The sequence below is a fragment of the Durio zibethinus genome, chromosome 4 (assembly GCF_047325235.1).
Source record: "Durio zibethinus cultivar Kanyao isolate XHJ-2024 chromosome 4, ASM4732523v1, whole genome shotgun sequence".
NCBI lineage: Eukaryota > Viridiplantae > Streptophyta > Magnoliopsida > Malvales > Malvaceae > Durio > Durio zibethinus.
Genome location: NC_143165.1, coordinates 19,478,689 through 19,505,020, shown reverse-complemented (window position 1 = coordinate 19,505,020; position 26,332 = coordinate 19,478,689). Strand labels below are relative to the sequence as shown.

Genomic DNA, 26,332 nt, shown 5'->3' with positions numbered 1-26,332 from the left:
ATAATACTTAACTTTTGTTTAGGTAAAAGCAAATAAAATAATCTAAGACCTAAAGGGCAAGGGTATCCTCTAATTAAGAACGTGAGATGCCAAATTAAAAGTTTGGAAGTGGAATTGAAATTAAAAGCTTGGAAATGGAATTGAAATTAAATATTTTTGAAAAAAATAAGTACATAAATTAGTAAAAGCAAAATATTGAAATGATTCTTAAGATATCAGTTGGATTCAATTTGACTTTTTTAATAAAATTTTGATTAATGTGTAATATTTAAAGTTTATTAAAAGCAAAATCGTAGCAAGTCAAATTAAATTCAATTCAATTGGCTTTGTTATGCTATTTTTAAATTTTAAGAAATTTGAATATTTTATTGTTATTTTTAATTTATTTACTTAAATTAATGAACCATCTGATGGATTGAATGAACCATCTGCCTAGGTGCTTCCCCCCACCAGAAAGAACAATTATAAACAAGTTGAGACGCGTAACACATGACAATTCTTTCTATTCGCCTTTTTTTTTTTATAAAAAAAATATTAATTTAATCTAGATGCTTCCATATTCACAAATATATATATTAGTCACTGTAAAAATTAGAATTTAAAGCAGGAAAAGAGAAAAAACAGAGGAGGAGAGATATGCTGGAATACTGTGTAACTGGCGGAACAGGGTTCATTGCTGCTTATTTGGTCAAGTCCTTGCTGGAGAAAGGTTGCTTTGTGCGCACCACAGTGCGAGATCCAGGTTTCTAATTAGCTTTTATACTCTGTTTTTTTTTTTTTTTTTTTTTTACGTCTTTTTTCAATTAAAAAAAGAAAAAAATCCTAATTTATGAGCAGGGGATGTGGGAAAGGTTGGTTTTCTTAGGGAGTTGGCTGGAGCCAAGGAGAGGCTGAAGATTATGAAAGCTGATTTGATGGAGGAAGGAAGCTTTGATGAGGCATTCCAAGGCGTTGATGGTGTTTTCCACACTGCATCGCCGGTTCTGGTTCCCTATGACGACAACGTTCAGGCAATCTTTCTTTTTTATTATTATTATTATTATTATTATTTTAATTTCAAAGGTGGGCAATGCATTATTACATGAAAAGGAGAAGTGATGATTTGGTTCAAACTCAATCTCTAATGATTTTCTTAAAGCTGCTTTATCGTTAGATGAAAAACGGAAGACACTTTTTTCTACTTTATATATTTATACAAAAACCTTTTTACCTTGAATTATGGTTGAAAATACACTTACCTTATGAAAAATGATATTAATATCCAAGTTAACTCTAAACAAAAAGATACCCTTTTGTTGTTTATTTCTTCATTTCGTATTTTGCTTTTATTTATTTTTTTCATTTTTCCTTTATCCAATATATTTTGTTTCTATTTACAAAATTTTGAGATTTAATTAATTATAAAATGATTAAAGATTCAATTGGTCTTAAAAACGTATTTGAATATCATTATCATGTTGAATTTAATTATATTAAATTATAATTCTATTAAGAAACATAATTCTTATCCTGTTATCCATAAGATATTATAAAAAAGGAATTACGATGAAATTTGCCAATATAAATATAAAGTAAAAATTAAAAATAAAGATAAAGTTAAAGACATAAAAAAAACCAAGACTAAAGTATTAATTTTTTAATTTTTTATTTAAAAATAAATTTTTTTTATAAATAATTAATAATAATACTAATACAAATTTTCACAAAATAAAAAAACTACATACATTCACCAAAGTCAACTAAAATAGTAAAAAAAATTAAAACAAAAAAAAAGTTTCTCACCAAAGCAAAGATGAAAAATGAAAAAAATTAGTTTTTGAAATTACTAATACAAGTCATAATCAAGTATTTTATCATGATTAAACAAACTAACAATCAACAAATGAGAATTTAATTAAATAAATTTAATATAAAACTAAACTAAACTCGTACATAATTAAATTTAAATTTAAAACTTAGGATTAGATTTTAATTCATGAACAAAACTATGCTGTCTTTGAAAATAAAAGTAAAAGAAAATGAAGAGGTGGACTGGCCATGAATCCGACTCGATCTAGATCCTTCCAAACCCAATTTGAATTGTTTTTGGACAATAAATTGAGTCAAACTTAATAATTGTTGAGCTGCATAATACATTTTTTTTTATATTTCATATTATACTTATTTAATTTTTAGTTTTTGCATATAATTTATAAAATTTCTTTAAAAAGTAAAGAATAATAAAAGCAATAAAGAATAAAATTATTATTTGACTAAAATGGATAAAAAAGTTTTCTAAAATGAAAATAAAAAATAAAAACAAATAAATATTTTCTATTTGGTTTGGGAAAATATTTTATATTTTTATTTTCTATTTTCATTTACAAAATTATTGTATTTTCATTTTTAGAAAATAATAATTAATCAATTTTTCATCATTTCCTTCTCTCAAATTCTTTATATAATTTTTAATATTTTTAATTCATTTACTCATTTCTGGATCACTTTTTAAATTTCTATTACAATTATGCTTTCACCAAACTCCTTTCCACATTATGCATTTAGTTTTTCAAATATTAAAATATAAAACTTTCATATAAATTCTTAATGTTTTTTTTTTTTCTTTTCCTAAAATTGTTTAAATGTATGTATGCCATCTATCTCATACATAGTGTTCGTCCTTATTTTGATTTTCAGAGAGTTTTTTTTTTTTTTTTTTTTTTTTGCTATAACAACTTTTATGAAGCTTAAAAAAAATTGGGTTTTGATATATTTTATCTTAAAGCTTTAAATTTTTAATAGAATTAATGCTTCATTATTTTTTAAAACAAAACAACTAAACATAAAACATAAAAAAATAAAATAAAATAAATAAAAAGTGATTTTGATAATATAAAAAAGTTAAGTGTACCATTAGGTGTTTGAAAATAAAAATTAAGGCAATTCAAAAATGAAGGATAGAAAAAGAAAATGAAATAACAAGAATAATATATAAACTACTAAAACTAAGTTTTTTTCCAAATGTATGATAACTTACTTTAAAGTATAAGAAATGCAAACTTAATACAAAAATATTTTTTAATTAATGTATATAAATAAATCTCATTGCAAAATCAAAAAGATAAAAGATATCATAAATTTGATTTGAAATGAATAAAACTTTTAATCATAATTTTGTTATAAAAAATTATGGAAAACTGTAAAAGCATGGATACATTTTATACAAAAACTCAAAATGACAAATTTTGTTTTAAAACTATTAAAACAAATAAGTACCCAAAAAATTGTCATAGAATAATTAAGTAATACATATATCTAATTACATGCCAAATTTTGATACCTTGAAATTTTTGTAGGCAACTTTGATTGATCCATGCATAAAGGGCACCTTGAATGTGCTGACATCCTGTTCCAAAGCCAGCAGTGTGAAAAGGGTTGTGCTCACCTCCTCCTGCTCTTCAATACGGTACCGTTTTGATGTCCAGGAGCAGCAAATTTCATCCCTTAATGAGTCACATTGGAGTGATCTAGAGTATTGCAAACGCCACAATGTATTGACGTGCAAGATTTAACTGTAACTTTTTTTTTTCTCTTTTTGTTTCATAAATTCTCTTCTGGAATGTTGCTTCCATGCAGCTCCTTTACGCATATGCAAAGACTGTCGCTGAAAAAGAAGCGTGGAGTGTAGCAAAAGAAAGTGGGATCGATCTGGTGGTAGTGAACCCATCTTTCGTGGTTGGTCCTTTGCTTGCGCCACAGCCAACTAGTACTCTGCTATTGATACTCTCTATAGTCAAAGGTCAGATTTCTTTTGCTGATGAGAATGAGATTATAAGAAATTTTGAATTTACAACTTTTTTATAATAAATAATGTTTTCAATCTCTATAGTTGTTGAAGGAGACATTTAATGGAAAAAATTTTCAAGACAAAAATAATTAGAAGACGTCGAAGTAGTTACTCCGAGACGCACTCTAACAATAAAATCAGTATTTTGTAGAAAGATAGAAGAAATAAGTAATGAAAAAGTAAAGATAAAGAATCCAAAACTTAACTTAATTGATTCAAGTAGTTGCACTTAAATGTTGGTATCCAACAAATCTTGTGTTTAAATTTCAACACCAGCAACTTTTTCTTCCTACAACTTCTTCTTTTATTCTTAAATTATGTCATTTTGCTTAAAAAAAAAGAAAAAAAAACGAGAGAGAATGAAAATCTTTGATAGAGACAGACTTATTTTTATATATAGAGTTCCAAGAATATTACTACAATGCCCTTAGATAACTTCTGGTTGGAGGAGTAGAGCCCTGGAAAAGGAAAGAAGAAAAAGGAACTATAAAATCATATCAGGCGGTATAGATTCAGTCACATTACTATATCACAACTAAAATATATATTGATGCTCATACCAGGCGTTAAGCTTCTCTTGGGGGCTGCCATTTGCTTTGTAAGTAACATGACTTGTTTTCATTTGGTAAAAATTACATTCTCATCTTCCTTCCTGACCAGGCTTGAGAGGTGAATACCCAAACACCACGGTAGGGTTTGTGCACATATATGATGTGATTGCAGCTCACATTATGGCTATGGAAGAAAGCAAAGCATCAGGCAGGCTAGTATGCTCTAGCTCAGTAGCTCATTGGACGCAGATCATTGAGATGCTGAGGACCAAGTATCCTTCCTATCCTTTCGAAAACAAGTGAGTGAAACAATATTCTAGGGTCTTGTGTTTCCGTATCTTGTATCATTCCTCAACTATCATTGGAATACAATTCCAAATGCAGAAAAGGAAAAACTAACACTTGAGTTAATCAACTAAACCGATATTGCAGGTGTAGCAGTCAAGAAGGAGACAACAATGCACATAGCATGGATACGAGCAAGATACAACAGTTGGGCTTCCCAGCATTCAAATCACTTCCTGAAATGTTTGATGACTGTATCAAGAGTTTCCAGGACAAAGGATTTCTATGAAGTTCACGTTTTCCTCTGCAAACTGTGGTTCATATTCCCTGCATTCGGTGTTTCGCTTTCATCAAATAAAAGCTGTTCAAAATAATATATTGTACTTGTGCCGACTGCGGAAAACACATTATTATATGCAAGTTTGATCCATGTTTTGGCTCCTCACTGCTGTTGACCTTAAATTTGGTTGCCATGGTATTAAAACTTCCATGGCTTTAACTATGATCCCACGTTTTGCATAAATATTAATGAGAAAATTCCCTAGCATCTTTGGAATTTTGCTTTTTCCTTCTTGTGTAATGAGCTGCAGTAAAATGATGTTACTGTAGATACAAATTTTGTGTCCCAAAATCTAAACAAAAATCAATCCAACCTTATCAAAATCAGGTGAATGTTCGATCGAACTCACTTCACATTTCCCCTAATATTCCTCAAATTGAATTGATCCGACCTTATTATAATCTCTTGAACCTGAATCAATTGATGTTATGGAGTGTCATCAATCCACACTCGAGCAACTTAATCAATTAGTTTGATTAGAATGTCAGAAATTCATTTAGGTTCATGCTTAATTAGTTTGATTATAAAATCAGAAATTCATTTTGGTTCATGCTTAATTAGTTTAATTGGAAAGTCAGTAACAATTGAGGAACTTTAGGCTCAAAGTAGTTAACTAAACCCTAAACCCATTGAATATTGAATTGTTTCCGTAATGCATAATAATGGAGTGATCCCTGACAAGAGTCATTTTGATTTTGAAAGAATTACTTTTAGGCTCAAAATAGTTAACAAAACATAATGCACTAAAAAGAATTGAAGAACATGACCTCTTGTCATTTCAACCTCGATTGCATATTTTTACCAACCTTGATGGAAGACACAAGAATTCAAAAGTTTTCTAAAGATGGTACAAATCCCACATATGTCTAGAGCACCCATAGAGCCTTTTCAAAATAATAAATCATATGAATTGTATGTGATAATAAAAGGTTATATTTTTTTAAATGATATAATTATTTACTAAAAGTTATATCTTATAAAAAATTGTGTCTATACAAATAGGCATTTTTATAGACAATTATGTCTGTACAAAGATACTTCTATTTAATTATAAATAGAACTCTTTTAGTTTTAAGAAGATACAAGATAAATTATCATGTAGAAATATTATGCATATGAAACAAAAGCCAAAAAAAGTCCCACATATTTGCTATAGTCAAATCAAACAATTTTGTTCTTACTGTGAAATTTTAATCTTCATTATTACTTGATTGGTTAACTTTATCTATTTTAGTTGAGTCTTTTATTTTTAAAATAAAGAGTGATTTGGGTAATTACACAAATCCATTAGATATTTTCTTATTATGTATAGAGAGTAAATTACTCCTTTGATTAGTTGTTTTAATGCATGAAAATCTTGGATTTTAAGGCTAAGAATATTCAATCTTTAGCCTATATATTTTCATGTAATTTTAGTATTGTAATAAAAAAAATATAGAGAACAAAATAGTTTTATTCGATAGATTTTTTTATGGTAGCAAAGCACGATTTGAACCTTTGAAAATTTTCACTCGAAGTCGAACATGGCTAGTAAAAGAGAGAGTCCAGTGTCGGAGGTTACCTCTAACCCTAAAGCTAGCGTTATTGGAATAGGTTCTTTAGTATAAAAAGGTAATTTTTTAAGTGCCTTGTAAAACTAGAGAAATCAAATTCATAAATTATGGATTCAAGAGCTTCAAACCATATGACTGAGGATACATCTGTATTCAGTAAATACAACCCATGTTATGAAAACTTCACAGTTTGAATTACTAATATGTCACTTTCAAAAGTAGCCGATATAGATTCTGTTATTATTTTCAAAGAGATAACACTTGATTCTATTTTGTTTGTCGCAAATTTAAGTTGCAATCTATTGTCTATAAGCAAACTTACAAGAGACCTTAAGTGTTTTACTAAATTTCTTCCAAATATGTGTGAATTTTAGTATTTGGATTTAGAGAAGATGATTGACAATGCTAAGATGTGTGCAAGACTTTATATCCTAAGAGCTAATGATTTTGAAAAACAATATCAAAAGACCTCTTGTGTGGCTTCATCTTCTAGTAATAATAAAGATAGTACCATCATGTTGTGGCACTATCGATTAACTCATCTAAATTTTTTGTACCTTAAAAGGTTGTTTCCCTTATTATTCAATAAAAATCCTAACAACTTTCAATGTGAACTATGCTAACTATCTAAACATACCTATACCATATATCCTAATCAGCCTTACAAATCATCCCATCCTTTTTCAATGATACACAATGACATTTGGGGTTCCTTCAGAGTAAATAACATTACTGGTTCTAGATGGTTTTTCACATTTATTGATGATCACACCAGGGTTATTTAGGTATTCCTTATGAAGGAAAAATCAAAAGTAGGTTAGCTATTTCAAAACTTAAACAATATGATCCAAACTTAATTCAAAATCAAAATCCAAGTTTAAGAATCAACAATGGGAATAAATACTACAATTCAGTCCTCAGATCATATTTAATGAAACATGATATAATTCATCAAAACTCATGTGTTGATACTCCTCAACAAAATGACGTTGCTGAAAGAAATAATTAACATTTGTTAGAAGTTGCAAGATGCATCATGATGGCTACCTATGTACCTAAGCATTTTTAGGGTAAGACTATTCTTACCTCTACATATCTTATAAACAGAATGCCTTATCAAGTCTTGAAATTTCAAAACCCTTGCCAATCCCTTTGCAATTCCTATCCTCACCTTTGAATCATCTTGTCTATTCTTATTAAAATGTTTGGATGCACTGTATTTGTTCTTACTAGCCAACAAAACCAAAAAAAATTAGATCTCAAATCCATCAAATGCATATTTCTTGAATATTCCCTGAATATAAAATGATACAAGTGTTACTCACTAGTAACAAAGAAATTCTACCATTCCATGAATGTTACCTTTTTTAAAAATCAACCTTACTTTCCCAAAATTGCCATTCAATGGGAGAATCCAATCACATGGGAATATTAGTTTTAGGAAGATCCTATTACCAAACCACCAAACACTTTTCAAACTCTTTTTCATGTCCAAAACATCCAACCAAATCTTCTAAGCCCGAAGTCCACACAAAGGTTAACAAACAAATAATTGATTATCTATTCAAGAAGATATAAAACTCATAATGATCTATGAGAATGTACAAACCAAGAATCTGAACCAATTCTAGAAAAACTTGAAACCAACACAATAACACTCTTATTGAATTTTATTTAATTGAATCTTTTGATGATCTTGATCAACCAATTGCTCTAAGAAAAGATGTGAGATCATGTACTCAACACCCAATCTGTAATGTGGTTTCTTATTAAGGTTTATTACCAGTTATCGGGCTTTTGTTATCACACTAAACAATATGCAAATTTCTAATAATATTCATGAAACACTAATGCAACCAAAATGGAATATGGTTGTTTTGGAAGAAATTAAGGCCCTTAAAAAGAACAAAACATGAAAGATTTCAGAATTACCCAAAGAAAAAAATTCAGTTAGGTGCAAATGGATTTTTTCTATAAAGCACAATACAGATGGAAATATTAACAGATTCAAAGCTCGCCTTGTTGCAAAAGGATTTACTCAATCTTATGATGTTGACTATGATGAGACATTTGCTCTAGTTACTCTGATTACTAAATTTAATTCAATCTGAGTGTTATTATCATTGACAGCAAACTTAGATTGGCCACTCCACCAACTAAATGTCAAAAATGCATTTCTTAATGGCAACCTAAAAGAAGAAGTTTTGCATAGAAATCCCTATAAGATTCAAAAACCAAAACAATTCTGGCAAGGTATGTAAACTTCAAAAATCTTTATATGGTTTCAAACAACCCCCATATGCATGGTTTAATATACTAACAAAAGTGATAAAAAAGTATGGCTTTTCACAATGCTAAACTGATCATACCATGTTTGTCAAACATTCACCTGAAGGAAAAATAGCCATTTTTATTGTTTATGTTGACGACATTATTCTTAGTAGAGACTATGTGAAAGAAATTAGCAACCTGAAAACCCTCTTAGCTAAAGAATTTGAAATCAAAGATTTGGGTCTTGGCATGAAGGTAGCTCATTCAAGGAATGGCATCAATGTTTCATAGCATAACTATGTCCTAGAATTCCTAAAGGAAACTGAAATGCTTAAATGCAAATATGCTTACACCTTTATGAATACAATGAATAAAATAGGAATATAGGAAGGAACTAACAGATGAGGGCAAATATGAAAGACTTGTTGGAAAACTCATCTACCTATTTCATACAAGATCAGATATCGATTTTTCAGTTAGCATAGTAAGCAGATTCATGAACAATCCATCTGAGAAACACTTAAATGCTGTGTATCAAATCTTATAGTACCTAAAAAAGAGTCCTGATAAAGGGTTATTTTTTAAAAAGACATTACACCGAAATGTTAAAACTTACATTGATACTAATTAGGCTAGATATGATACTGATCGAAGATTAACTACTTGTTATTGTACTTATGTGTGAGGAAATTTGGTTCCTTGACGAAGCAAAAAGCAATCTATAGTGGCTAAAAATAGTGCGGAGCTAAGTTTGAAGCTATGTTTTATGGCATATATGAGAGAATTTGGTTGAAAAGGTTATTAAGAGAGCTAAAGGTCTTTGCAAAAGAATCTATGAAGATATTCTGCAACAACAAAGCTGCCATAAGTATAACAAAGAATCATGTTCATCATGATAGGACTAAACATCTGAAGATTGATCGTCATTTCATCAAATAAAAGGTAGATAAAGGAATTGTTAGATTAGTTTATACTCTCACATGCCTCCAAACTGAAAACATACTCACTAAAGCTCACTTTTGAAATAACTTCAAGAATCTAAAGTTCAAGTCGAGCATGATTGACATCAACTACCTAGCTTGAAGGGAAATGTGAAAATTTAATCTTCATTATTACTTGATTAGTTGACTTTATCTATTTTAGTTAAGTCTCTTATTCTTAGAATAAGAAGTGATGTAGGTAATTATGCCAAATCCATTAGATATTTTTCTATTATGTGTAGAAAGTAAATTACTCCTTCGATTAGCTATTTTAATGCATGAAAATCTTAGGTTTTAAGGCTGAGAATATTCAGTCTTTAGCCTATATATTTTCATGTAATTCTAGTATTGTAATAAGAATATAGAAGAATAAAATAATTTTTTTCTAGAGATTTCTTTACTTATGCCCATAAACGCTCAACAGATTGATTCTTAATGCAAAATGGATTAATCATTAAGCTTTATTGTATCTTCAAGGTTTATCGTCAGTAACTCTTTTACATACCAATTAATCAAGTGGTGTGGATGAATAAAACCTTAAAAAAATGGCAGCATTATATGCCTTGAAGCCTTTTCCTCAATTTCTCAGGTTTTTTCTAAACCACGTTATAATAATCTTAAGGTTTTATTTTGACATTTTGGAAATGATTCTTCTAAATTTGGAGATCAATATTAGATAAGGCTTAAGGTGTCAAAAGATTAATGTTTTCTTATGGGCCAAAATATTAATTTTTATAAAGATCTTTATTAGAGGTATGTATTTTAGTTATTGCATAATTGCTAGTAAGAAGATTGACTCAATGAGAAACAAGTTAACAATTAATTTTATTAGTGTGTAAAGTCAAAACATAATATCTAAAATATTGATTACATTGCATAGGTTTATACATTTACTGAAATTGGCTCTACAATTGAGTTTAATAAATTGTAGTATATCTAATTGAAAAATCGATGCATATATAGATTGGGATGGGAAATAGCCTAAAAACATAAAAGAGAAAGACATGAATTGAGCTACGACTAAAAGAATTATCACTTGTTATCAAGTGACGAATTAAATTAGGTTCCAATGGAATGACCAATTGTTTAATTGTCATATCGTAGCTATAGATAGCATAGGCAAATTATCCCATAGTTTCTATGAAAACAATCGAAAATAGGTAAAGAAATTTACCATGAAAAATTAGATGTAAGTGGAGAATATATGCAGAGAATAAGATTGGCCACAAGATTAGTTTTATTTCTAAATAATGGCACCAAATTGAGATAATAAGTTGAGTCAAGCTATTTATATGGGTTCTATCTTTGTTGGTTGTTTATAAATCAAAAGTTGATATTTTAAAAAAAAAAAAATTTATTATTGGTTCAAATTTTGACTAGTATTTAGTTTTCATGAAAACCAATTAAATTAAATTGATGTATGTACATAGATATTATTAAGATATAGTGTTTCATGATTAATTGGTGAATAGTAAACTAAATAACGGTATATTATGTACATGAACATATAAGGCAATCTAAAGTTAATATCCAAAACATGGAAAAGTCGTAGAAATGACATGTCTTTTGCCTACTATATGTATTACATGAGAAGTGATTTTGCAAATTAAAAATATATTATAGATAATTACAAAGTGATTGTGAAGGCATTTAAATTAGGGTTCAATATGAAAAGACTCTAATTACACATAAATATATTGATTTTATGGATAAAGTAAATTTTTCATATATTTAAAAATGCTTTTACTAATTAAAAGTGATTAATGATAAAAGATATATACTTAGATGGCACAATGGTGGAGAATTTATAAAGTTTTGATAAATTTTTGAATTGGTGATTTTCAATAACCGTGAACTTGGAATTGGATATTAGGCAGTTAATAGGTGCAATAGAAAGTTATTAATAGCATTTGAGATAATTGATTTTCACTAAAAGCCACAATATAAATGAGATAGCTTCAATAGTCAAACCAACATGATTTGTACGTTTGATGTAGATTACTATGATTGGCTTAGAATAGTCATAAGCCAAAATTCATGCCATAAATGTTATAATCCATTTGGGTGGTGGACATGGTTTCAATTAAGGCCATAAAAATGGCTTACAATGTCCATGATAAAAGGTGTGTGTATGTGTGTGTATATATATATATATATATATATATGATATTTTAATAGTCATTTGATAAGTTTATTGATGATCTTATAAAATGACTATATTCTAAAAATGATATGTGAATCACCTTTGTGTATATATGTAATTTGTTAACGAAAAGTAATGTTAATATTTATATATATATATATATATATCACAAAAAGGTTGTCTTTTTGCACTAAGGGATTTGAGTCCTCTTTATAGTAATTTACTTAGTGAAAAAACAATATGATGTATGGTTCATAACTTGGTGGCAATGACATTGATTTCTTGGGAAATCAAGAAATACATAAAATGGACAAATGTGAAACCATTATGACAAAAATAACGATAAAGTGATCACTTTGAACTAAAAGAATTTATGATAATTGTACAAAGGATATCCATAATAGTTGAATTACTATGAGAAGAGCATGTTTTAAAGAATGGATATACATACATGGTGGGGGTATTGGTTTTATAAACCTTTAGGATAAAATAAGTTAAAATTTCACCATTTGGTATGAAAAAGTACTATAACTATGTTGGAAATTTGAGGATGAGGTTCAAGCCTATAAAATGAAGTCACCCATGATGAAAACTCTACTCAAAGCTTGGTATAATGTCAAGTCTTGAGTTCAAAAAGCCAAAGTACATCATCTGTATGTAACTGCAATCACTATAATCATATATTTTCATTCCAAGTAAAATGCTTGGTAGCCATAATGATAAGGAAAAGATTAGGTTACACTCTTAATAGACCCATAACATAGATATGTTAGAGTGTTATAGTTACAGGAACACTCTTGATAGGAGCTACCTATGTGAGTGTGGAGTGTGATCCCTTTTTAGGAGTTCAAAGGCTTGGCTCCAACAACACTCATGAAAAAAAGATGCAAACACATGACCAAAATAGTGTCCTAAGATAACGAACATTTATTGGGTGTAGAAATCTTTCGTGTGAGATAAGTTCAATTAACCAAATGTAATAGCTGGTTCAAAGCATAGTCTACCATGCAATTTCGATTAACTTTAACTTGTTGTCACTAAGTGAGGGTTTAAATCAAAATATACCTTTATTTATGTGAAAGATTTCCAGAATTATCAAATATTTGGTTTATTTTGAAAATGGTAAGAGATTGTTAGAACATTTTCAAAATAATAAATCACGTGAATTACATGTGATAGTAAAAGGTTATATCTCCTTAAATGACATAATTATTTACTAAGAGTTATGTCTTATAAAGAGTTGCGTCTATACAAATAAGTATCTGTATAGACAGTTATGTCTGTTTAAAGAGATTTCTATATAATTATAAATAGAATTATTTTGGTTTTTAGAAGATACAAGATAAATTATCACATAGAAATATTATGCATATGAAACAAAAGTAGAAAAAGTCCCACATATTTTCTATAGAAAAATCAAATAATTCTATTCTTATGTCAGTGATCGCTCAGTGGATTGATTTCGTCAATACAAAATGTAGTCAATCATTGGTCTTCATTATATCTTCGAGGTTTATCACTAGTAACTCTTTTGCATATCAATTAATCAAGTGATGTGGGCAAATAAAACTTTAAAGAAAATGGCATCATTACACGCCTTAAAGCCTTTCCTAAATTTTTCATGTTTTTCTAAACCCAAGTTGTAACAGAGTACTAGAATTTTTTTTTTTAACGATGGTAAAACCTTTTGTTTCTCTTACTTTCCTTACTTTTTCTTTTTCTTACCTCTTCTCGATTCGAATAGAGGCTTAAAAAAATAATTTTTAACACAAACTTAATAATGATCACTTGAAGAAAGGGTCATCACATAAAATTTTTCAAAACAATATTGACTATCAAACAACTAAATTTTATTTATGAATGTGAAAAATTAGTACAAAAGAGAGTCTAGAATGTCATTGGCATCTATCGAGAAAATGTTACAAATTACTTACATTTGCTTCGTCTTCATCTACACTTGAATATTCTAACAAAGCATTTTCAACTTCACAATCCTCTAGCAAGGCTTTCTCTACTTGAATGCTTGAGTCATATAACTATTCAAAAGTGGCTAAAGATAGGACAAAGAATTGGTCATAGTAGATTGGGATGAGGTTCTTTATCATTATCAGAACTTGATCTTTTTCAGTGGATCTGATTTTTATTAAGGCATTTTTACTCCACAATCTAGTTAAAAATTCAGTAAAGGTTTCGATATTTTTTTTGTTTGATCATTTTTAATGCTAATGGTAACTTCCACTTGAATGTTATAATGAGATGAGAAAAGGCGTCAATTCTTAATATCAATTTCAAATTTGATGCTAATTAATTTGTACCAAATTTCATATACATCAAGAATATTTTTTATAATGATTTTTTTCTTAATTTCTTGATTTGTGATAATTTTCTTAGATGAGTAAATTGTGAATGATTGAATCATTGAATTATGTCTCGAATGTACATATTTGATAATTCAATCCTATTCCATGTGAAAATGTGAGATAGTTATATATTAAAAAATTTTGTAAGGTAGCAAAGCCAATTGTTATTTTATTAGTACACAGTTGGACTCATTTCCTTGATCTTTCCAAATCAAGAAAGAAAAGAAAGAATTTTGGTGCAAATTTATTCTGGTTAGCCTACGTGTAAACCAGTGATCTACCAACCAAAAAAATTGGCTGGTGCAGATGATGCTATAGCATATTCAATAGAAGTGATAATTTGTGTTTTTATATAATATCTCATGTCATGTTTGACACATGTAATGACACAAATTATTAACACATGAACACAATATGAATTATAAAATGTGTTTAAATCCTAAACATGAATACAATACGTTTATTATACTATTACATGCAACATGACATGACTTAAATATGTATAATTAATCCATTTAAACATGACATGAATAACACAAATATACATGAATAGACGCAACTAACACAAATATATACAAAAATACAGTTAGAATAATAAGCAACTATAAACTATCTATCATTTACAACTTACTAATTACAATTGAGCATTAGTCAAGTAAGACTAAATACTAAATTTCTAAGACACAAAACACTAAATAATAGTGAATAGCTTACACCTTATTATACATTTACATAGTGTAAATTACACTATATTAAGTCTAAATCTCTAACCTTTATAAGTGATAAGTTTCACTAAAAACATTAAACATAAACTTACATTAAAAAAAATAATAACATCTTCAATCCATTCCATGCTTCATAATATATATTTAAAATAGCAAAATAATTTATAAATATCCAAGTCAATACCTAGTAGATAGTAGATACCAACATTTCATCAAACATCATACCCAACTCAGCAAATAATGCATACTAGCCTACTAGGTCAATCTATTCAAAACAAATAAATAATCAAATAAAAATATGAATATGAATATATAATTATCATATATGTATATATGATAAAAAGTTGATTCCAAAAGCTATATTTTTTTATACTTTTTTTTTTATTTTTCCCTATATACAATATTAATATATTGATACTAGAATTATTTTTTTAACTAATATGTAAATATTACTATATATTTTCAATAATTACTTAATTAGCATGACTTATTTGTAAAAAAATTTTAATAACTTATTAAAATTATTAAAAAATATCAAACTAATATATATTTTTAAAATCAAATTAATATATTTATGGTATTTATAATAATTTTTTATACGTTATAATATAATTAAAATAAATTACATATTTTAATTATCATGGGTATACTCATAGACATATGATTTAGAATAAATTATATAATCTCTTATGATTATATATGAGTATCATATGATGTGATTTAGATTTTAAAATAAAATATATAAAACAAATCATTAAGATAAATATATACATTACATTTATAATAATACTTTATCATGTGATATAAAAATATAAATTATATAATATTTTATCATTTTAAATATTATTTAGAATAAATACGTTATGTTTAATTTCAAATGTATAAGCTCTTGTCATATGATTTAAAATAAAATATTTAACATAAGTCATCGAGATGTGCATTTATAGTAATAATTTATAATTAATTACATTTTAATAATATCATATCATGTAATATAGAATAAATCATTTAATTTTTATCTTTATGCATATTATTTAGAATGTGTTATTTTTAATTTCAAATGTATAATCTCTTATTTTAACTCTTATAATTTAAAATAATCAATATCATGATTCATATTATTAAGAGGATCATATAGTTTCTTATCATTATAAATATTATTTAATATTAGTATAATTGTATATTCATGTGAGTTGAATTTGCGATGCTTAAATCAATAACCATAATATTAGATGTTACTTGCTATTTATAATTAAGTGTATATTGACTTTTTCAATTCTTTTTTTAATGAAAAACTTTTTTTAATATTATTACAAAAAGTTACAAAGAACAATATATATTTAATGTGTTAAGATTTATATATGTGTAATATATACATTATTAACATAAAAAAGTACTTATATATTAAAAAGTATAAAAATTTGATACCCATTTAATATGCATTTAATATATATACTTAAATTTAATATATACATTACAAATAAAACAATCATAAATATATACATAACTATACTAATTTTTAATATCAAATCCAATATAAAGAACTACTAAAGATTAAAAAATAAAATAATAATGCGTAGACTAATATTATTATTTATATTAGATTCATACTATTAATATAAAAAAATAATTTTATAATAATTATTAAATAAGTATTATAATTAAATGTTTAAAATAATCTTTATATTCCATTGAATAGCTAATTAGATACCATAATTAAAAGATTAAAAATTAAAATAATTTTTTTACATTTATATTGAATTAAAATAAATATAAAAACTATGTTAAACTTGTTAAACATATACTCATATGATACGATTAAATTAAATATGTTTTTCTTGTTGTGTTATGTATTAAACATATATTTGTATGATACGTTTTATCTAAATATATTTTTTGTGTGTTATATACATTTAAATGTGTCAACACATATAAGACACAAATTGTCTCATGTCAAAATTCATCTTAATACAAATAAATAAAAGATTTTTTTTAAAACACATACCATTTTCGTATTGTGTCACATGTTATTTTTTATGAAGTTATTAGATCTCACATTCAACAATTTTAGAAAAGAAAGCTGCTGAAACAAGCCAAGCCGGTTTCACGTACTTTGAACTCAGCCATCCCTCTAAAGTGGAAATTAAGCAAAGATTGAAACATACGTTGTTGTTCAATCTTTGGCATTTCAGACGTTCTGTTGGTCAAAGCCAATTTGATTAATGGCAAGTAACATCTGAAACCACACAAAACATGACGAGAAAACTCAGAACTGCCAAAGTCCTTATGGAAAATGGCAATATCTTACAGCTTCTCTCTCTCTATTGCTGAAGCAACTAATTAGCAAAATAACTTGTATAATCTATCTGGTCGGAGAATTATCTAAACAAATTGCTACTATATAGTTTCTAGATGTGAGTCAGATATGTGAGTTATTCGAAAGCTTCACCTATCACAGCAGTGGAAATGTACTTTAATTTCCCAAATACCTTGCCTCCCTCTTTCAAGGACAACTTGGGAGGAGATTGGGCAGGCAATCCAGCTCAGAAGGGATGATTGTTTATCGAGTTTAAGCATATGAAGTTCCCACCCAATCAAAGCACCTGAAACAAGGGAAGCGATGAAAAGAAGCCCAGTTGCATTTTACCTTGTTCAATCAAAAGGTTAAACCCACATTTCAACCGTATGAGATAATCAGCCAATAAGAATGGCATTAGATGAGGAGACATACCATTGATATCATAGATGGTTACTGTTGGTACTCAGCAATTATAAAATAGTAATAATAATATAACAATTGGCCAATTTATTTCCACCCAGTTAAGATATTTATGCATATTAATTCATTTTGCACACCTAGTCTAATTCGAGTATGTGGAAGAATATTCTATTTCAAAGGTAGTAACAAGCAATATGATCAAAACTTTTAATGAAAACCAGCTTGTTTATCTCAACAAGTGAGGATTAGCAAGCTGTTGTTCATAAATCATTCAAAAAATAAAATGGTTTCCTCACAACCCTAGAGAAGCGAAAGCTGCCTGACATTAGGTAACTGACTATTTATTTTCATAACTTAATGTCAAAGAAGATGCTTAAAAAGAGAAGAAATTTCTTTGATATTTTTACCCAAACAAAAGGCAAGATGGACTTCAAAGAAAGATGGTTTAAGTTAAGGAGGTAAAACTCAAAGACAAAGTTGAAGCATAATTTTAACATTGGTACTACTTAATCTCTTGTTTATATGTGTATCAAGGGTTACAACTATGAATATAGACTCATTGAGAAAAAGAAAACTCACTCCAAAAGACCACATCATTACACTGAATATTTGAAAGACTCCAACTAAGCATGCATACCAACTGGGAACTTATTACCATAAGAGAGTTCTCAGACTCATCACCAATCATTACATTCTCAACTTGATTCTGCAGTTCCACAAAATTTTCACGAGAAAAAAGTGAAGAATTGACAGTATCAGAGCATAACTCCATCTAAGAGAACCTAAAACTATAAGATCAGCCATCACTCAACAGGCATAAAAATTGAATTTATGATCTCAATAATGTGTTTTCTTAGTCATGAGAAAAGATAGGGACACAGCAGGAACGTATGTGGTGTGAATGTAAGTCTCCCTAATAATATTAATCTCTGCCTTGTAGAGATTACACCTGCCTTGTACCTCTAGATTAACAGAATCTACAAGCCGAAGGTTCCAGGAGTTTCTCATCCAATTATAATTTTCATTTCTCCACTTGAGGTAATGTGTTGACTTTACCACACTCTTTCTTTCCTTATCAGGAACTTCAACTAAACCAATCTTATCTACAACAACAGAAAAAAAAATGCTCTATACTAAATAAATAACAGTGTTCACTTTGCACCATATTCGGACTTGTGTCAATTATTATATTGCCCTAACCAAATTATAGTAGCAAATAATAACTTACTCAAATAGTTTTAAAAGATTCAGTATCTAAATAAACACGAGAGAGAGAGAGATCAACCATCCTAATTAAACTGACCGATTATGGATCAGGAACCTTTATATGATATAGTTGGCATGGAAAAGGGTGTTGGAAAATCAGACAACTAATTTCTCCAACCTCTATTGAAGTCTAGGTACAAAGTGGCTAGCTTTTCATTCAATATCACAAAGACTGAAGCAAGATCCAAATATTACCAAACAATTAAACACCTTACACTACAGAGGTTAAAAATGCAACAAATTAAACAAGCCAATTATAGTATTTTATACGTTGTGGAAATAGTGATCCAAGATGGACTAAATAACTGCAAATTATGAACTTTGTGAGAAAGAATATAATCATATGGTTTATGGCTGTTAAATTGTCTTTTTAAAGGCTGTTTCCTCAACAGTCTTCATGCCGGAATATGAATTATAGCTGGATATAATTATGCATATTGTGATTCTATGGTTTGAAAAATGGCATTTTCCCATTATAGGCATTGTCCAAATATAATAATGTCCAACCTGCAGAAAGGCTCATTTCTTATTCCTTTGCCTATAATTTCCAAAGACCATATATACTTCTGAGTCTCTGCTCCTAAAAATCACAATCTAAATTGAATAAAAGTTTGCATTTAAGAGAAAGCTCCTTAAGATTCTAATAGATGAATCATACAAATCAAAACCCAAGGATCGGAGAGTTATTTTCTGTTTAGATGGAAAAGCAAAAAAAAAACCTACTTCAATAAGTAATTCAACATTAGTTTGATGAGAACAAAGATTTCTTAATATTCCGAAGGATACTCCACATAAAAGTGGATATAAAGAAGAGTACGATACCAGTAACAATGGCATACTTGAGACCCAGGTTCACCACCAAGTTTACCAGAAGCCCAGCCAACACAACACCAAAGAAATTGGCTGATACAGCTGACCAGAAGGGCATATCAAGAATAGAAGCTATGATGGCTCCAGTCCATGCTCCTGTTCCAGGGAAAGGAACAGCCACAAAAAGCATCAGCCCAAGCCATTGAAATTCTTCCACAGGACCAGCCTTCTGTTTGGCCTTCTCAAACACCATGTTAAGCAACCGAGATGCAGACTGGTTCTTTCCAGCAAGAAAAGTAGCAAATCTCTTAAGGTAAAGTATAATGAAGGGCACTGGAACCATATTCCTGCAGTCAAATAATAAATTTTGTAAACTTATCATCAACTTATTAATTTCCCAAGATAATCATGAATAACAAACTAATTGTTAAGTCTTAGTACTATCTAATTGCAAGCACACTCATTACATTAAATATTATTCAAAAGAAACATGCTATCTTGGCTTAAAATATTAGTGACAAGTATGCATTTCATGGAAACGATTGAAGGCAAACAAATACCACAAATAAACTGGTTTGAATCAAAATTCGTCACAACAATAAAGCTAAAATGAAATGAAAACTTAAAAAATCCCGAACTAACAAGAAAGAAAATGAGGCTAACCCAAGAATTGATAAGATTGTCAAGAGTGTAGGCTTGAGTTGCATCCAGTAACCAACAGGAATAGCTCCTCGAAGCTCAAGAATAGGAAGTGTTGCAAGAGTAAACACCACAGCCTCATCGGGCCAGCCCGAGCCACGCAAAGCACTAGCAATCTTGAGGCCAAAGCCGGAAGCTCTAATGGAGTCAGCAGCAGCAGTAGCGGCATTAGCATCCCCAGACCCAGCATACCAAACTAGAGATAAGGAAGCCCAGAACACAACCCAGACGAGGAATTTCAATGGCTTCGCCTCAGAAAAAGGTAAAATCTCCTCTTCTCTGCTTGTATAAGCTGTATCAAGAAACCCATTTGAGGAAGCTCTTGTTTTGGTCAAAGGAAGAGGATTATGCTGCCCGTTTTGAAAACTTGACCTGAAAAGAGATTGGTTGCTACAAGCAGCGGGAGAAGGTAATTGGGTGGGAAAGATATTGAGATAGGTTTTCCTCAGAGAGGACGCTAATAGCAGTGATGAAGTTGCAATTGATGCTGTTGCAGCCATTGTAAAAATAAGAAACTGCAGCTACAGGAACTTTATTTTTGCCCCCATCAATAATGGGTTTTGGAGATTGTTGCAACTACTAGTAGTATATTTTTAAGCACCAATTTGAGACTTTTTTTTTTTTTTTAATAGTTATAAAATTGCAGAACAAAGCCATAAATAAATAAATAAAATAAAATGTAGGAAAAGTGATTAGAGAAGGCTGCCCCTGCCCCTGCCGAATCAAGACTTGATATTGATTTAGCAAACAAATAAACTTACCACATGTTTGCCTTGAAAAATGACCAGTATCCATAGAGGGTAGACGTCAGCGGGCATTACCAAACAAAAACAGGAAGGATTAACCAAAGCCATGCCCCTTTTTAGGAAATACAGCAACTGGCCTTTCTAAGTGGGATAAGGTTTAGGGAAAAAAATTATATTGAGTTTTGTTACATTTTTTTTTTTTTGTCAAAAGGCAAATAGCTAGCCTTTATTTTTGTTGTTAAAACGTCAAAGAAGCGTATCTTTTTCCATTCTTATATTTGCGTTTCTTTGCTCTACGCCTCACTCCTCTCAGCCACAAACCCTACACCAAAAGCAAAAAACTTGGTCTTATTAAGAGTTATCACGGCTCTCCTGGTGTCCTGTCACTTAATTTTCATTATTGACAATTGTGGCTTGAGTTGGTATTAGTTTAATTCTTAGTAAATAAGTTGTTGCGTCACTAGTTTTGTAATCGGTTGTATTTATATATTTGTATAAATATTAGTAAATTTAGGATTATCTAATTCCAAGGCCAATTTGAATTTTTAAGATTAATTTATTGATGCTTGTCTCTCCAATCTTCAAGGATTTAGTTGTTCTTACTAGGAGGATGCTCTTGTTTCGCTTCGAGACTTTTTATTAACATTAATAATTTAAATATTAAATAATATATAAAAGAAAAAGGAATTATGTAACTTAATCCGTATTGGTTAGAAATTAACAATAGGAATACTTCTCAACTGTGAATGGAAATAACATATAAAGATAAACAAATTACTCATTGATCCAACCTATTTCTTCAGTCTAGTGATGCTCCAAGATGCATAACAAAATGATAGCAACCCCTAAATAAATTTTATCATTCGATTGATCTTAATGCCACTCGCTGGCAAAATTGAGCTAACCTTTTATTATTAGATTAAAACAGAAACCAACTTATAAGTAATTTGCAACAACCTACCTTCAATTTCTTGAATTCGTCATAAAGCTAAAATAAGTAGAACTATTGTTAGCAATTTAAAAACAAAAAAAAATGTTTTTAGCGATCTATCTAAAAGAACGGCAATGCATAAATAAAAAAAGCTTCGAATGAATTTGACCTCTTCAGACAACTTAGCAGCAGCAGTTAATAAAGAATGTTAGTACCACTATTTTGGCTTCCGTCCATTTCACTTTCAGCAGTCCTAGAGACGAATTAAATGACATAATCATAAAATGTTGATGTCACTCTAATCAACAAAATAAATAGCATAAAAGATTCACCTTAGGAGGATACTTCATAATTTGCTTCGTTTCTTCCTCAAAATTCACTTGCAATATCCTATCAGCTTCATCAATCTTGAGACACTACAAATTTACAAATTTTTTTAAAAATTAAATCCGCATGATGTATAAGTATAATTCTAAATAATTATAATGATTGATTTAAATTTTTTAAGGAGCATAGGACTTTCAACTTATCTGCATGAAGCAGCTGTAAACTAACGCATTTCTAAATTGGTTTATGAGTTAATAGAAATAATATCAGAGTAAACCCAAAACTCACTCCAATACCTTGAGGAAATCAATATTATCAACAGAAACTTGCATAATTAAATAGCAAAGTAAATCAATTATAATAAAGCAAGTTGCCTCATAATCCTAGGCAAAAACAATTAAAACATGCATTAATTACAAATAAAAACTTTTCTCCATAAAGCTAATAAACTCGGTGTTCACTTTGCTATTTAATTATGCACATGAATGAGCAGACATTCTTGGTATTCTTTTTTCTTTTTTGAGATATTGGTGATATAGATGAATGATAAACAATTCAAAGTAAATTTTCAGATTCAAATAACACAATGTATAAAAAGCTTCAAAAGGCATACCGTCTTCCAACCATCAGGATCTAAGAATGCAGTGATCTTGGTGTTAATACCAGGCAAAGGTCCAGGTTCCCAGGTAATTTTTCCACCAAAAGGTTTAACTGCCTCAGCAGTTTTGTAAACATCATTTGTGCCGTTTGCAATCTGCAGAAACATAAATAATACGCATTTAACTTGTTTCTGTATATAAGAAATAAAGGTTAAAATAAACAAAGTAGAATCACAAAACATACTACATGCACTTACATTTTGTAAACGAAAAAATACCTTTTCTTGGTATTCTATGAACATCATCATGCAGATTTTGATATTTCAATAACACAATTTGTGGGAGCAACCTCAATTACCTGACATTGATACATAAAGTGGTGAGACTTTTTGATATTTTGTCTTCTAGAAAGAGCATCTTACAATTAATTACCTCAGCTGATAGAGAAAGTAACACCTCCTCGCAAAGAACTGATGCAAGCCACAAGAAAACTGAAATTACGGAACCAACGAAACACCATAAGAACTAAATTGGAAACATCTGAAATACACTTTGGAATTATCCTAACAAAAAACCTTACCCTAAGAGAACTGCAGCTACATAAACCAAGCTTGTTAGAACCATAATTACGTTCCTCAAATTGTTCCATTGTAGAATATATCCCATTGCCCAACTTCCTCACCGTGGCAAAGTCCATTGGATGCTCAGTCACATCGTGGTAGTTAGGAAGTTGCAAAATCCATCAAAACTTACTAAGATAAATTAAATCAAACTCTAAAAGCACTTCCTCAACAAATTTTGCTTACCTCTTCAGGATTAACTAGTTCAGCAAACACACCATAAATGTCTTTCCTGCAACAATTCACACCCAACTCAGAATAACCAACACCAAGTTGATAAGGGAAAAGAAAAACAGATAGAGAGGGAGAGAAAAGGAAGGTTCAAGACTCACTTCTGAAGTTTATCAAGAATCAATTTCAATGCCTATAAATCCAGGTAAAGTCCTTTGAATTCAGAAGTCATTGGCGCAGGCGAGAAGTACAATAAAAAAAATGATAAGACAAGACAAAGGCATAGGTTAATTAAACTGATTGATTAAGGAAATTTTATCAACTTAAAAAGTCAATGATTTTAGGTTGGCAAGAAGCTGAAATTATGCCCACATGATGCTTTTGGTGTGATGATGCAATCAAGCCTTTATCCCATGTCAAAGCTGGGTTCCAATGATCTAAGAAAATAGAATGCTTAGGCCTAGATTAGCCTACATCAGCATGAATGTTAAAGTGATGAATCATACACACAGCATACAAAATTTAATTCCATTTGCAATTAAACATGTAGAGTAGCTAAAAGGTGAATTGCATGTCCTTTTTTTGCCTTATATTTATCAGGAAGTTTATCACGTATACAAAATTTGTTTATAAATAATCACTATGGCCTTCCACAACTGACAAATTCCAGATTAAATTGCAACTGCTATTAGGCAGGGCCTTAAATTGTCAGGATTTGATCCTTGAGTTGTTCATACTCTAAACACATAGCAAACCTGGTAGTAAAGCCAGGCGTTGCATGAATTTCAATGTAGAATTGCAAGGGCAAACAAATCAAAGCGCCAATGGTGGGAGTATCTGTATCCTATGTCAGAAAATTTCACTATCAAAAGTGGTTTCAGCACTCAATTCGAACAGCCCCACTCTCTGATGAAATGAACTTGGATTCCTAACCATTTGCTCCAAACATTGGATGATGTCTCCAATCTGGAAAGTATCACAATCACAAAGCATGAGTCCACACTCATTCCCTTTCCCACTCTCTCAACATCATGCTTTTCCTCATATTCTGCAAACCACTTTAACTTCTCACAGAAAACAAACTTGTAAAGAGATTTGCACTATTCAATTTTAGAGCAAACAATGGTGCATCAAAGCTTGATCATGACATGTTTTTAAAAACATGAAGAATAAAGATGACTATTGTTAGCTTTTTAGGTGAGATGGTAATTCAAGAAATGGTGAATTGGATTTCTCCAAGTTCTTCCCACACAATGATTTCAAGATAATTAAATGAAAAATTAAAATCAATATCAAAATATGATGCAAATGACAACAATTGATATATCTAGAAGTAAATATAATCAACAATGAAAATAAAGAGGTAAGGATAAAGAAATCAAACACAAAGATATATAGAGATTCAATCATTCTCCATAAGGCACCCACATCCTCTCTTCTTGATTGTCCATACCAAGACTTCAATCTACTAATCTCGAATTGAAAATACAACCCTATTTTTTTTCTCTTTAAGGCTAAAAATAGAAACCCCTACCCTTTGTAATATTTTACCCAATCTCACGATAAAGCTTTCAAGAGGATACATCACCTCTTGTTCTCTTCCATCTTTGTATAGATCAAAAGTAATTTTGCAAATAATAGAATAACCTCTATAAAGCTAGGTTTTTGCTAAGTTTAAGTACAAAGAAATGATAAATGGACAACAAATACGATTTGGATACAATAAATATAAAGATATAGACTTTAAAGCTCTAAACTTCTTGATTTCTTTGAGAGAAAGAATATATGGCTTGTTTGATCTTACTTTCTTGATCCATCAATCTTCTTAGTGTGTTGGAATGGCCAATATATAGAGATATTAGAAACTAGTCATTTGGGGATAGTTTGGAGTTGAAAATAGCTATTGAAGCTTGATAAACTAGCCGTTTGAGTGTTTCTAGGCATAGGGGATCGATCCTTTCTTGGAATTTCACTTCATTTTTTACTATTACAACTAAGGGGATTGATTGGTTTTGGTAGAGGATCGATCATGTGCCTTACCGATCAATCCTTTCTTGTAAAGGATTGATTCTTTTTAGTGTTTTTCAAATCTATTTTGTTTCTGTAAGAAAAAGCAATCGATCCATTATAAGAAAGGATGGATTGGTTTAGTTAGGGGATCAATCCTGTAACCCAGGGATCAATCCGGTCAAGTTGGGCAGTTGTATCATGTTTTGCACTTTACTCACTAATTTGATCATATCTTGAATTATACAATTCCAAATCAAAAACCATTTAAAGATTTAGAAACTAGACTTAAAAGGATTTCTATCCATATAAAATTCATCACTTAATTCATTGTATACGAATTATTGTGAATTTTTAAAATTATTCTTTATGCAGTTTTTAGACAACTGCAAAGTGTCTAGTA

General features: G+C 29.4%; 3 protein-coding genes across 9 annotated transcripts; 1 reads left to right on the top strand and 2 right to left on the bottom strand.

The window, feature by feature from the left end:
- Positions 1 to 598: 598 nt before the first annotated feature.
- Positions 599 to 5,107, top strand: LOC111287367 (tetraketide alpha-pyrone reductase 2-like). Its single transcript, XM_022877884.2, has 6 exons — positions 599 to 742; positions 838 to 1,010; positions 3,336 to 3,530; positions 3,616 to 3,778; positions 4,487 to 4,676; positions 4,810 to 5,107. Exons 1-6 carry the CDS (start codon positions 637 to 639, stop codon positions 4,949 to 4,951), a joined length of 969 nt encoding a protein of 322 aa, XP_022733619.2. The 5' UTR covers positions 599 to 636; the 3' UTR covers positions 4,952 to 5,107.
- Positions 5,108 to 19,615: 14,508 nt separating this feature from the next.
- On the bottom strand, positions 19,616 to 21,175 carry LOC111287462 (small multi-drug export protein). The gene is made up of 2 exons (XM_089759828.1): positions 20,493 to 21,175; positions 19,616 to 20,176 (listed from the first exon to the last, which is right to left on the bottom strand). The coding sequence occupies exons 1-2, from the start codon at positions 21,026 to 21,028 to the stop codon at positions 19,762 to 19,764; spliced, it is 951 nt and encodes a 316-aa protein (XP_089615954.1). The 5' UTR covers positions 21,029 to 21,175; the 3' UTR covers positions 19,616 to 19,761.
- A 45-nt stretch (positions 21,176 to 21,220) lies between these two features.
- Positions 21,221 to 24,226, bottom strand: LOC111288525 (putative lactoylglutathione lyase, chloroplastic). Of its 7 annotated transcripts, none has more exons than XR_016341664.1 (8): positions 24,084 to 24,225; positions 23,712 to 23,983; positions 23,564 to 23,622; positions 23,389 to 23,489; positions 23,146 to 23,286; positions 22,538 to 22,621; positions 22,375 to 22,458; positions 21,221 to 21,596 (listed from the first exon to the last, which is right to left on the bottom strand). XR_016341664.1 is itself a non-coding variant. In XM_089759830.1 (7 exons), exons 4-7 carry the CDS (start codon positions 23,437 to 23,439, stop codon positions 21,513 to 21,515), a joined length of 360 nt encoding a protein of 119 aa, XP_089615956.1. In that variant the 5' UTR covers positions 23,440 to 23,489; positions 23,564 to 23,622; positions 23,712 to 23,983; positions 24,084 to 24,226; the 3' UTR covers positions 21,221 to 21,512. The 7 variants fall into 7 exon arrangements, 5 of the variants coding, with proteins under 5 accessions (XP_089615956.1, XP_089615958.1, XP_089615957.1 ...); XR_016341663.1 differs by lacking the exon at positions 21,221 to 21,596 and adding an exon at positions 22,142 to 22,262; XM_089759830.1 differs by lacking the exon at positions 22,375 to 22,458 and having other exon boundaries at positions 24,084 to 24,226.
- Between the last annotated feature and the right edge of the window lie 2,106 nt (positions 24,227 to 26,332).

Bases quoted from the DNA above. Each gene is read 5' to 3' on its own strand.
- LOC111287367 (XM_022877884.2), top strand. From the start codon at position 637: ATGCTGGAATACTGTGTAACTGGCGGAACAGGGTTCATTGCTGCTTAT. The intron at 1,011-3,335 runs GCAATCTTTCTT...AAATTTTTGTAG, and splicing joins CCTATGACGACAACGTTCAG to GCAACTTTGATTGATCCATG. The intron at 3,531-3,615 runs GTATTGACGTGC...GCTTCCATGCAG, and splicing joins AGTATTGCAAACGCCACAAT to CTCCTTTACGCATATGCAAA.
- LOC111287462 (XM_089759828.1), bottom strand. From the start codon at position 21,028: ATGGCTGCAACAGCATCAATTGCAACTTCATCACTGCTATTAGCGTCC. The intron at 20,177-20,492 runs GTTAGCCTCATT...ATTTGACTGCAG, and splicing joins ACAATCTTATCAATTCTTGG to GAATATGGTTCCAGTGCCCT.
- LOC111288525 (XM_089759830.1), bottom strand. From the start codon at position 23,439: ATGATGATGTTCATAGAATACCAAGAAAAGGTATTTTTTCGTTTACAA. The intron at 22,622-23,145 runs GTATGCCTTTTG...GTAAATTTGTAG, and splicing joins ATCCTGATGGTTGGAAGACG to TGTCTCAAGATTGATGAAGC. The intron at 21,597-22,537 runs GTGAATCTTTTA...CTTTTGGTGTAG, and splicing joins TTATGAAGTATCCTCCTAAG to GGTTTGTGGCTGAGAGGAGT.